We start from the raw sequence: 13,128 nt of genomic DNA on the forward strand, positions 1-13,128 counted from the left end.
CGGGAGGCCCCGGAAGAAGCCGAACTCGAAGGGGGTGAAGAATGTGGAGTAGATGGACCATAGAAACATCGAGTTTGACCATAACCTGTACCACCTGCGGCAACGGATGGATATGGATCAGGCAACAACAAATCAAGAACATTGGTACGCAGCTATTCTCTGCATGATTCCTGTCTTAATCAGGAAACCTCATTCCATGCAGAAGTTCTCTGATTGGCTATAAACAAAACATCCCTCTCGTTCTATGTCATGTGGAAAGACTTACTTTTGCATGAAATGGTATAGGTTCAGTTGTTTTCAGTGAAGTTTACTGACAGCCTTGGACGCAAACTGAAGTACTGAACAGAACTCTGATGAACTGATGAGAATGAGAAAGATCCTTATTAGTTACCTTCCATTAGGGTGTATGACGAAGCTGCCATAGCAGCTCTGCGGAAGCCTCAGGGCGCTGCTGCTACCGTGCCAGCTGCTCCTCCTCGACTTGAGCTCCCTCGCAACCAGCGAGAGCCTGCTCCCCACCGAGCCATGCAAGGTGTCGGCATCTATCTCGTTCAGCTCATACTCTTCGGACATCTCTCTCTCTCTCTCTCTCTCTCTCTCTCTCTCTCTCTCTCTCTCTCCCACTTTCGTGTTCCTCTGTGCAGTGCCATGCAAGTCCAGAAATGCCATGCCACACACACAATGCATATATATAAGTACAGATATGATATGGCCGTGGCATCAATGTGGTGTGGCCACTTGTGGAGTTGTGGTTGTGAGGAACCAGCTGATCCCACCTAATTGAGTCATCGTTCATTGATCAATTTGATTAGAGGGAACCAACCCCGGTAGTCCTTGGAATGTGTCATGAGCACCGCCCAGGATTTAAACACACTCCACGAGCACAACAGTAACACCATTACATAGGCACGTCCTACACACGAGGTTATATTACAAAGCGGTTCAAAGTTTAATACAACAAGTCTTCAGAGTTTTTGCAGCGGAAAGTTCTACTACTAGCACTCCATACATAAAGCAAATAAGAAGGTAACACTATATGCCGATAGTGCCCTTCACATAGCCACCGGCCATCTACTCCTCACCCGCACCTCCGTCCGCGGGGTAGAAGTAACCGAACACGGCCTCTGGCTGCGCCTCACCTACATCAACTTAACGGCAGCACCGTGAGTACAAAAGGCACTCGCAGGACTTACCCAATATGGGTATATAATATCCCGACATCAAGGAGAATGCATTTGATTAGTAGCAAGGATAGGGTTCGGTATTTAACTTTTGCATAAAGACATCTAACTTTGATCAAGTTATAATAAGCAAAAGACAGCATCTATGATCTCTAAAGCATGCATCAAACAATTACATAAGTAAAGTGTTCATAAATCATAAGCTCAATCTTCCATGAACTTCCTCGGTAACTCTACGTTAAAGTCAAAGTACAAAAGCATGCTCAATGTCCGAGAGCGCGGCTATTGCAATAGATTGAAAACCCTGCAGGGGTGTACAACTTTTCCCATACGAGAACAAGACCAACGACCATACCCACGGCGAAGGATAAGTGTTGATTCATGCCTCAACCTTTCGCACAAACACAACCGACTATGAGCGAACGGTCGAGAAGGACAAGTGCACCGGAAACGCCGATCGCACTCCATCACAACTCGCACCGAATCCGATCAAGGCAAGGTGTGACTTATGTTAGTTGGCTTACCGTACCATTATATAGTATGTGGTTTGTACGGAAAGGTGCTCAAGTATCAAAGCGATTACGCATCGGTCCTTAATCAACTCAAGCAAGACTAACCATGTGAGCTCCATCCCAACATGGCCCTATCATACTTGCTCAAGTCCGAATCATCTTTCATATTTGCTCAACTTTTATCCATACTTGACTAATCATGTAAATTAATCAAACACCCTATAGCTCGCGAGTGGTGGTGACTGGCCACCTCTCGTCTTGTACCGTAGCTAAGCATGGCTAAGCATATAGTTCGTGACACCTATTCAAGCATAGTCATCTAAAGATGATATCCTAATCAAGGTTGATAATGCATCAAATAGGTTCTATGCAATCAATGATATATATATATATATATATATATATATATATATATATATATATATATATATATATATATATATATATATAATAACTCATGTGCAAACAAGACACATATACTTCATTGATCCAAAATAGGGTGTAAGAAATGCTTAGGGGCCTGCCTTGAGTCTCGACGGGAGTATAGTCTCCAACGATCTCCGGTTCAAGCTTCTCTTGCTCCGGCGTCACGGTCTCTACACGAGTGCAATGATGCATGATAAGTAATATGCCATGAATGATTGACATGGTATGCAATGGTATGAGAAGGTATGATTTAACATTGCAAAACTATGATAAAAGGGGCTAGACATATAGTACATATGTGGAATAATAATAGCTAAGTGTAAGGGTAAAGAACAACTAAGTGCGGACCGCCCGGCTTGGGAGAAGCGGACCGTCCGACTATAAACGGCGGACCATTTGGCGGACTGTCCGCCGGTCAGGTGCGGACCGTGTTGGGTGAAAACATGCTCTCTGACTAAATCGCGGACCGTCCGGGTTAGGTTAAGCGGACTGTCCGGTCTGAACGGCGGACCGAGTGGCAGACCGTCCACGGTCAGTCGCGGACCGTGCTGGGTGGAAAACATGCTCTCTGACTAAATCGCGGACCGTCTGATTGGGTTAAGCGAACCGTCCGGTTGGGTTAAGCGGACCGTCCGCCTCTCAATTTGTGAAAGGCTAAGAATCGTGCAGAGACTCTGTTGATTTGGTCAGGAGCTGGCGGACCGTCCGGCCATATCGGGCGGACTGTCCGCGACACGGCCGAGGCTCACCGGCGAGTTCGCCGCCGGCGATTCCGGCCACGGTTTGGGGTGGGGTTTGATCCTAGAGGTTCCTGGGAGCCTAGGGAGTTCACTTTAGTAACTAAATCTCACATGCATTAGGGTTTCGAAGCTCTAGGTCATCAATGGTGATTGGGCTCTAGGTGAGTTTCCTGGCTTCAATCCTAGGACAATGGGGAATGGATCGGGGAGGGGAAACACTCACCGGCGTCGAGTAGGATACCGGCAAGGGCTTCAAGTCGTCGGGGAAGGCTTGGAGTAGCTCGGGTCATCCTCCTTGCTTGAGGCTTGAAGGAGAAGATGAAGTGGAAGAAGAACTCGTTGGGGGAAGCTCCTCCCCAAGGAAGAAGATGAAGATCATGGTGGTGCAGCTAGTCGGCGTCGTTCTCCGGCGTCCTCCGGTGGTGCTCCGGCGAGGTGGAGGGGCTTCAATGGTGGGGAAGATGGGGGAGCTCCTCCATGGCTTGGAGCTTGAGAGAGAAGGTGAGGGGAGTGAATGGGATGAGGGAGAGAGAGCACGGGGTGCTCTGGTGGAAGAGGGGGCGTGGCTGACACGTGGGGTCGGGGTGAGATGTGGCGCCCAGACTCTGCGCGCATGACACGCAGCGGAGATGCACTAGCGGACCGTCCGCGAGTGTGGCGCGGACTGTCCGCGGGTGGGTGACGTGACAGGAAAGTCGATGCATTCAAAGTTGACCATGGTCGGCCACGTGGCAGAACCGCGGACCGTCCGCCGTATAGTGGCGGATTGTCTGCCACTGCCAAAAACAGTGTATTAACCTAAGATTTAACTTTCTCCTTAAGGGGTGAGCTAATTATGTTTAAGGCTTAATGATGCACATGATGCCATGTTTAACTAGCTAATCAACATAGGGCTGTTACAGCAATTGTTGCGCATGGAGATGGAGCGAGCAATTGGCAGTTGGGCGCTGCTGCACAGGCAGACGCCACTAGCCAACGGCGTTCGGCAGAAGGTTTGTTGGGCTCATCTGGGGATGGCCTTGCCGGCCGGGAGACTAGACTCCAGTCTCCAGACTCCAGTTGCAGCACATGTTGTCATCTCGTCGCCTTTTTTAAAAAACCTGCAGGCTCTGCAGCGCATGGCATGGCGCACTCGCCTTTTATCTTCTGCTCAATGGAGCAAACCGGCCGGTGCCTTTTTCGCCCGCCATGCGGTTTTCAGCTTGCTTTGGTGCTGCTTGTTTCCAGTTTCAACGGCGTGTGCTGACATGGATGATCATTTTAAAAACCGAGCGTTCTGTTTCTGACCAAACCGAAGTGTCCTACGATGCGGAGGCCCTTTTGCTGCTGAATTAATGCCGTATGTATGATTGCAAGTTGCGATGCAGGAACTCTATTCAAGTTTGCTTCCGTAATGCATGTCATCAGCTGCAGCTGTAGGCAGCTACTATATCTGCATAACCACTGTTGATGGTTGCTGCTGCTGGGACATTGCAATTTTTTTTACATGTTTTTTCAGCTCGATTGCTGCAACATTGCAATGGTCTTCTCAAACTTTGTGCATCCTTCAGCAAGTCACTTTAGCTGCATTGCAATTCAAGGACGAGTCACATGGATAGCCGGTGAAAGATCCTGCAGGGATCAGCTGATTTTGGGAGCTTTCTGCAGCCAGTAGCGCGTGCATCAAGAATCCTGTCAGTTTAGATTTCAGGCTCCGTTTGGAACGCGAGTACATCACTGGATTTGATAAATTCGTGCCTTCCAAACAAGCCACGAGTGCATCCTGCATGTGCAACTTTAGATTGAGGTGTTTGCCAAATTTCCATGCCCAAAGTTTGCCGCCAAACGGACCAGCAAAAGTGCAAAACAATGGGCAATTTGTCTGCCTAAGATCAAACAAGACCAACAAGTTCGTCTAGATGTTGGAAATCAACCAAATTCATCAGCTGCGGGCTGTGCCGGATGAAAGAATTTCGAGAGCAGATTCAGCATCTAGGGCAGTTGCCGGTAAAAACGGGTCAAAGCTGAATCAAAGTGTAGGTCAGTCACTGTCAGGGCATCCTGCTAGTGCGTATCCTTCGTGGCGTCTTCAGAGCTTCAGAGTACTCGGTGGTGCCGCCGAGTCCTGTTGGGCCACAGAAGATCAGGGAGGAGGTCAAAGGTGGTAGTGAGTTGTGACACTAGCCCGATGAACCGATTAGCGTAGTCCTTTCACTAACCTTGGCTTTTACGTTGACATGAATATCAAATTACAATGCTGACTCGGATGTTTTTTCCTTTGCGAGGAGGATAACTCATATGCTAACCACGAATGTTTTTTTACATTTGTTAGTTTGTTTCTACTCTAGATAAAAGGTGCGTAGCTGTGCATTTAAAATTTTAGAAGTAACTAAATGGTAAACTGGAATTTAACTAAAAAGACTTCTCAAGTTTGTGATGTGTTACACTCCCTTCAGTAAAAAAATTCTTGCACCTTTGACTAATACTTTTGTTAAATATAATTAGAATATTTAACAATTTTTAAAAGATCATGAACGTTTTTAAAGATAAATCTACCTCTATGATTTCTGTGTTACCAGTATATAAGTATTTATCACCGGACAGAGTGCGCAGGGAGAGTGGGAGGGGGGTTCGCAAAAGTGTGATTGGAGCGAGCGTTTAAGTGTAAAATTAAATTACTCAATCCTCTCATGCTTTTTGGATGTTGATCCGGTGACCCAGATTGAAGTTTGCACGATTTACACGAAGGTGTTGGTTTGCACTTGATATATTTCCCTTGATGTCAGAAGCTCTCACGCTATAGTTGACTTTCAACCTTCCTTAACAGCTTAGTCTTTTGTGCCAATTGACATATATATATATAGAACTAGATAGAAAAAAGTCACAACACCTTTCGTCAAAACCATGTACTACCAAACATTACAAGGCCTTCCATCCATGGTTAAACATTGCCATAAGTGGTCTTAAACAATCATATAACACAATGCTAAATCCAGCTGGTTCGCATTTCCTTCCAAGGCAAAGCAAGCCTCACACAAGACACAAACGGCAATGTCTTTTTGCTGCACAACGAAACGAAGTATCCATCAAAAGCTTCTGATCACGCACAGTATGTGTGCACTCTCTCGCCAAGACAAATGTTTGCAACCAAATTAGTGCAATTTGGGGGTCCTTTTGGATCACCACCGCCTTAAACTAGCCGCATTATGCCCGACAATTAAACTATCAAAGGGAAGAACACTGCGAAAAAGCAGTGCAAGGGAGATGGATGGCCATGGGAGGTTGTTCCACTGATGAGTGCCGATGGGGATTAGAGTACAAATGGGAAACTGGTGATATGTCTGATGGAGGGGGTTTAGCTTTTGAAGCTGTGGTTTGGGCAGGTAAAGTTCGGATTAGGACGAAGTTGTGTAGTGCCTCCGACACTCACTCGAGGGGTTTCTGCTTTGTTCCTTTGGTTTTATAAGAGTGTTTGTGCGAGCATGATAATGCTAATGTTTTGCTTGGGCTAGTGCAAACTTGATTGAGTACTAAACTAATGTGTGGTGCACGGATTACCATGCTAAATGCGGGAGGGATTTGAATACTCTGTTTAAATTGTTGCGCATCGAATTGCATTGTACCTGCTGTGCAATATGTATTGCACTAAGCCTCCAACTTTCATACACTTTAGATTGAGTACATTTTAACCTATTCTTCAAAAAAGGAAAATAATTCAATATCGTGTACCTAGTACTTTGACGGTACAAATGCATAGAGTTTTCATATAACTAATGGGCGAACACAAGCATTTGCTACGCTATTATAATCCACCAACCATATTTTATTCTTTTTGATAAATAGTCCAAGTTTTTAAATTAATATTATCTATTAATCCAAACACGATCAGTGGCTATCCTAAAGTTAACGAATTTGCGCCTCCAGCATTATAATGTACGGAGAAACTTACTCCAAAAGCTCTATAATTAGAGCTACATATAAAGAGCGGAGGCACACAACAAATGAAATGAAAAGGACAAACGCAAAAGCAGCATCCACGAAAATTGCTTCCACTTTTCTTCCCAAAGGAGAGGAAGACCACCTCAGTCCACACCTTCTCATGCCTTGGTGTATTCTCTCTCTCCTTTTCCATTCTGGCATTTTGCAATGGTTCGGGATATCAAGATGCGTTAATCAGAAGCAAGTTCTAGAGTCTAGACATGCATGTCATCCACACAATCAAGCATTAGCACTAATCATGTACTCTGATTATGGACCTTTGTTCTCCCCTTTCTTAAATGGGGATATGATCGCTATCTGCTTCTTATTTTGAATTTCTCTTATGCATGTTATTTAAACTCAGAGGGCACTTTGGAAGCATAATATATCATCCTACATTGGTCAGGAATTTTTTTTGTGATCTGGAGTTATCCTGGAAGAGCTGATCCTGTGATCCCATTCTTGAGATATTCTTGAGTACCTTTTTAAATGGTTGATGAATATCAGCGCCATTCCAAAGGATTTTTTTTCTAGAAAAATACTTGTTTTTGACCTCTACATAAATCTTATCACAAGCCATCATGAATAAAAGGGGAAACAAACACACATAAATTTGGCTCAATTTCTTGGTTGGGACGTCATTGATCGATCCACTTCTAATGAAAAAAAAAGTGTAATGGGCTCGTTGGTGTTGTTTTTGAAAGGAGGCGCTCACTGTCATTGTTCAGTTAAACTGTAGCAATTTCTGATTTGAGTGGAGTCTGGACTCTGGAGTGATGAGAGCAAAATTGCAAAATCTGTCCAGCTCCAAATCCTAGAGAAAAAAGTCTGTTTTACCTCCTTCAACTATCACGAAAGTTTGGTTTTCCTCCCGCAACTACGAAACCGGGTACTTCACCTCCCTCAACTTTTCAAACCGTGCATTTTACCTCCCTCGAGTGGTTTTGAAGACTGCCTGCTACAGTAACCGTAGTTTTGTTTTTCCCTTTTTTTAAAAAAATTCAGTTGAATCTTTGAAAAATCATTGTAAATCATAGAAAAAACATAAAATGAAAAATTCAATTTTGTTGGACTCCACATGAGAAGATCTACACATTGAACATATAATATGATATGCTTTAATATAAAGTTTATAGAAAAATCAAAAAATAGAAAATCTAATTTTGTTAGACTCCGCATGAAATTGAATTTACAATAATTTAAAAAATTAGATTCCACATGAAATTGAATCTTAAAAAAATTCAATTTTGTAAATTCAATTTCATGTGGAGTCTAACAAAATTAGATTTTCTATTTTATGATTTTATTATGATTTACAATGATTTTTCATAGATTCAGCCAAATAAATAAAAAAACAAAGACAAAACCTTCGTAGCAAAAACTTTATATTAAAATATATCATATTATATGTTCAATATGTAGATCTTCTAATGTGGAGTCCAAAAAAATTGAATTTTTTATTTTATGATTTTTCTATAATTTACAATGATTTTTCAAATATTCAACTGGATTTTTTTAAAAAAACAAAACTATGGTTACTGTAGCAACCGCGGTTTCTGTAACGAAACAGCCTTCAAAACCACTCGAGGGAGGTAAAATGCACGGTTTGAAAAGTTGAGGGAGGTGAAGTACCCGGTTTCGTTGTTGCGGGAGGAAAACCAAACTTTCGTGATAGTTGGAGGGGGTAAAACAGACTTTTTCCAATCCTAGAGAGGTCAATGAGGCCCATCTATAGCCCATAATGGCAGGAGCCCAGCCCATTGCCCTCTTGGCCACTCGCTCCGCGTGGCGTGAGATCGAAGCCGAGCGATGGCAATGGCTTCGGGAATAAAGAAGGCAAGAAGATGCTGAACGCGACGGCGGAGTTATTCTTATTCCGGCTGCGACACGAGCGGCGGAGGCACACCCATGGTGGCCTGGTGGGGAAGGGGAACCAGATGCTCCACCCCACCCCATCTCGGCATCGCCATCATCGCTTTTTTTTTTTCCTGAAGGAGCTGGCGAGCTGCTTATATTGAGAGCAATTGTCACAGGGTTCAGCGGTGGGACGCGTTGCCGTCGCCGCCTCCGGCGTCTACCTCGTCGGCGAGGCCGCGTACAACCGCCTCCACGGCTCCACCGTCCGGCGAGCTTCCTCCGGTAGGTCAGAGAGCCCTGATGAGCCCCTCTCCCCGGCCAGGGAATCATATCTCCCGCGCCACCTTTCATTATTCCCGAATTCCGATCCCCTTCCTGTAGCTGAATGAAAGTTCTGATGGTTGTGTTAGGAACTTAGGATCAGTTGCCTCTGCCAACCCTCATTTTAGATTCAGCCTAGTACTGTGTTGAACTTCCGAAGGCCACAATGAAACCAATGCTAATAACTTCGCCTAGCTTATGGTTGTATTATTGCTCCTAAACTGGCACGTGGCTGTTGTTTTGCAGGTATTGATGCGCACTGCACCTGAACTTGATACATGAGATATCTCTACACACCACACCTGAAAACAGAAGACCGAACAATGCAAGACTTGTTCTTGATCAGGTAATACTAGTTGCTCATAAGTGGGACAACATAACAAAGTAGAAGCTACTGGATCCATGCCTGCTAATAGAACCTCTTCTTCTTTATACCTGGAAAAAGAAAAAGAAAAGTAAGGATGAGTGGTTGCAATAGGAAGACTAGGTGATTTCACTCATATACACTGAGATACATAGTAAGTACTTTTTTCTATTTTAGTTTCTACGGTGGTCACCGTTAAGGGTAGTCTCAAAGATGAATAATTCTTACTTTTTCCGGCAGCACCCTCTTCTTGTTTCCAAGAATGTGGATTGTGTTTTGAAGATGAAGTGTATGGTTGCGTATGAAAAACCAGATCGATGCTCTCAGAAGTCACCGGGGATTTGCTCTAGTTTTGAGCTCATTGTTTTTCTATATTTTCAATTTCCTAAGGAATGATCGCAAGTCTTGCAGTGATATCCATGGAATGATATTTTGAGCTTATCGTTTCTTTATTTTGCGGGACAAGAAATAAGGGTTAAAGCCATGGATACTGCTGTAGGACTTGCAATCATTCCTTAGGATCATCAAAATATAGAAAAATGATAAGCTCGAATTAGAGCAAACCCTAGTGACTTTTGGGAGCATATGCCTCCAATCGATCAAGTTTTCACAGACAACATATACTCTATCTTCAAAACCAAATCTGGATTCTCGAAAGTAGGAAGATGGCACTACTGGAAAAATAGGATTTGCTCATCGTGGAGGCTACCCTCCACGGTGATCGTAGAAACTAAAATAGAAAGTAGTTACTCATTATCTCAATGTAAATGAACAAAGTAAAGTCTTCCAACAGCTACCACCCGTTCTTAGTTATTTTCATTTCTTTTAGGTTCTAAAATAGAGGTTTATTACTAGGCTCGAATCAGGTAGCTTTACCTCTGTTTTGTTGTCTCACTTATGAGTAGCCGGTACTACAGAATCAAGAGATAAGCATTGCTTTGTAAGGTGTGGTATGTAGAGATATCTCATGTGTAGCAAGTTCAAGCGTGGCTGAGCAAAGCTTTCCACCTCCACGGAGACCATTCTATTACCGTCTGCAGCTCCAAATTATGTTTCATAAGATCCACCCAGCCCATCCCAGGATGAGTAGTCTTCTCTGTAGTACTGCAGAGGAACTGCTTCCTCCTAGTGAACAAGGGGACTGGCCTACTGGGCCCTACTCTAACCAACTTTAGGCCCCGTTTAGGTCGCGAAAATGTTTAGGTTTTGACACTGCAGCACTTTCGTTATTATTTGATAATTAATATCCAATTATAGACTAACTAGGCTTAAAAGATTCGTCTCATGCTAATCAGTTAGACTATGTAATTAATTATTTTTTCAACTACATTTAATGCTTCATGCATGTGTATAAAGATTCGATGTGACGGGTACTGTAGAATTTTTTTTTAGAACTAAACAGGGCCTTACTGGAACTCTGAATAAGTATCCTGTGTACTGTACTTCTCTGCCGGCACTCCATGAGTGTAGTTTGGATTTGCAGATGTATCTGTAACATGAAAGTGTTGTTCTCTGTTTATAGAAGTTGCTACTGAGTTATCTTGGATTCGCGGATGTATCTGTGATTTTCTTCTTCTTCTTTTGATATCTATATATGTTGTGATTTTCATGGTTTGGTTGCCTTTCATCCATTGCCGTGTGTTCAACAATCGATTGGCAGATTTATCAAAAAAACATTTTTTTAAGAATTTCTACTTATATTTTTGAAACAAGCAATATTTTCTGGGTCCATCAATCAGAATCCTAATAAAAATCTGAACAAATCAATCGAAATTCTAATCGGAACCCGAACAAATCAATTGGAATCCTAGTCAGAACACGGACAATCAATATCTTGTATAATCACAGCACGGATGAAGTGAACAAACACAAAGTTGATGGTATTATGTATATTTATATTTTTTGAGAGAGAGAGGTGGGCGCTATACTAGTGATAATAAAAAAACAATTGAAAGCTGTAGAAATTTGTTATTGGTACTATGAAGCCCACCAAAGCTGTGCGAGGCGGCCCAGCCCACAAGGAACGCTGCCCGTGGGCCGGCCGTGGCTGGCTGAGATGTTTCGGGAAATCTCTCCCGCCATCGGGCGTTTAGCCGTGCGGCAACCTCCGCAACACCCTCGAACACTCTCGAGCTCGCCGAAGCCGAACCTTCTCGCTCGCCACCGCGCTGCGTCCTCCGATCCCCTCACCACCCTATATAAATGAGCCCCCGCACCGCCCGTCGCCATCGCGTCGTACCAAGCGAAGACACACCAGCAATAGCACAAAGCAAGCGGCAGCATTGATCCGCGCATAGCTTTGCGACCTTAATCCGGCGGGGTTGTTGATCAGCTGATCTTCTTCTGCTCGATCGCGTGAAGGGCGGAGGCACTTCCTTGGATCGGCGACGGCGATGTCGAAGGGAGCCGCGGCAATCGCGCTCGCGTGCCTCGCCGTGATGGCGGCGGCGGTGGCGGACGGCGCGCTGCTCCCGTGGTTCGGCGACGGCAGGCGCGGGCGCGACGAGGCCACGGCGGCGGCGGCGGCCGTGTCGCCGCTGTCCGACCTGGGCCTCCTGGCGGACCCGTTCCGGATCCTGGAGCACGTGCCCTTCGGCTTCGACCGCGACGACGTGGCCATGGTGTCCCTGGCGCGCGTGGACTGGCGCGAGACCCCCGACGCGCACGAAATCGTCATCGACGTGCCCGGGATGCGCAGGGAGGACCTCAAGATCGAGGTCGAGGACAACCGGGTGCTGCGGGTGAGCGGCGAGCGGCGGCGCGCGGAGGAGCAGAGGGGCGACCACTGGCACCGCGAGGAGCGCTCCTACGGCAGGTTCTGGCGCCAGTTCCGCCTCCCCGAGAACGCCGACCTCGACTCCGTCGCCGCCAGCCTCGACAACGGCGTGCTCGCCGTGCGGTTCAGGAAGCTGGCGCCCGAGCAGATCAAGGGCCCGCGCGTCGTCGGCATCGCCGGCGGGGACGGCGACGCCAAGAGCAGCATCGGCGCGGGCGCCGGGGAGGAGCATCAGGCCAAGAAGGTCGAGCTGTGAGGACTGAGTAGAGTGAGGAGGGTGACTCTGCTCTGTACGCGCGCTCGTTGCCGGCATGATTCGGATGTCTACCTGTATCTGTATACAGGAGGTGTGCCACGTGTCATACTGCCATGTAAATTTGCGAAGTTAACTCGGGAATAAAAAGTTTCTGATCCTCCTTTCGTCGAGGGGGAAAAAATAGAGATCTTGTGATTGTGTGCACGTGGCATGAGTCAAAATCCTTGATCCGATAAAAAAGAGAGGAAAAGTTTGATTTACATCCATAAAAATTATTACAAAAATTTGATTTTTATCTTTTTAACTAAAATTGGAAAATAGGCTGGAACTTGTGTCTAGAGCTAACACACTTACACAATGAAAGGGCGTGTTTGGTTTACGCGATCTTGCCTTCATGGAGTATTAAATAATTTTTTTTAATAAATTTTTTTCGTAGATAGTGTAACTTTGCGAGTTGAATTTAATAAGTTTAATTAATTCATACTTATAATAATCATACTTAATTATTCTTCAATCGCACGATCAAAAATCTTATTAACTACCGTAGTTAAAATGCGAAAAAAATTTGCGAAATTTTTTACACACACAACCTCCAAACACGGAAATCCAGTTTCGCGCGCCAGCGCTAGCAAGCCTTCTGGCGCTCGTTCCTGATCAATAGCTCGCATTCATATGGGTGGGCCCATCAACGATTTTTTATTCCTATCACACAGCGCGTCATCTCTCTTTTCTTTATCT

At 45.0% G+C, this 13,128-nt stretch overlaps 2 protein-coding genes across 4 annotated transcripts in view; one reads left to right on the forward strand and one right to left on the reverse strand.

The window, feature by feature from the left end:
- The window catches only part of LOC120641123 (potassium channel KOR2), a 3,783-nt gene extending 3,191 nt beyond the window's left edge, over positions 1-592 (reverse strand). The window contains exons 1-2 of the mRNA XM_039917110.1: positions 392-592; positions 1-94 (exon numbers count right to left, since the gene is read on the reverse strand). The exon at positions 1-94 is cut by the window's left edge and continues 128 nt beyond it. Coding sequence (XP_039773044.1) covers positions 1-94; positions 392-573 — 276 coding nt within the window. The 5' untranslated portion in view covers positions 574-592. The remainder of the gene's footprint in view (positions 95-391) is intronic.
- An 8,059-nt stretch (positions 593-8,651) lies between these two features.
- Positions 8,652-12,571, forward strand: LOC120641126 (23.2 kDa heat shock protein-like). Of its 3 annotated transcripts, none has more exons than XM_039917114.1 (3): positions 8,652-8,959; positions 9,241-9,340; positions 11,720-12,571. In XM_039917114.1, the coding sequence occupies exon 3, from the start codon at positions 11,752-11,754 to the stop codon at positions 12,388-12,390; it is 639 nt and encodes a 212-aa protein (XP_039773048.1). In that variant the 5' UTR covers positions 8,652-8,959; positions 9,241-9,340; positions 11,720-11,751; the 3' UTR covers positions 12,391-12,571. The 3 variants fall into 3 exon arrangements, 2 of the variants coding, with proteins under 2 accessions (XP_039773048.1, XP_039773047.1); XM_039917113.1 differs by having other exon boundaries at positions 8,695-8,955; XR_005662148.1 differs by lacking the exon at positions 11,720-12,571 and adding an exon at positions 9,599-10,969 and having other exon boundaries at positions 8,738-8,955.
- Positions 12,572-13,128: the final 557 nt, after the last annotated feature.

This window comes from Panicum virgatum, chromosome 7K (genome assembly GCF_016808335.1).
Source record: "Panicum virgatum strain AP13 chromosome 7K, P.virgatum_v5, whole genome shotgun sequence".
NCBI lineage: Eukaryota > Viridiplantae > Streptophyta > Magnoliopsida > Poales > Poaceae > Panicum > Panicum virgatum.

Coding starts and splice junctions, on each gene's coding strand:
- LOC120641126 (XM_039917114.1), top strand. CDS start 11,752: ATGTCGAAGGGAGCCGCGGCAATCGCGCTCGCGTGCCTCGCCGTGATG.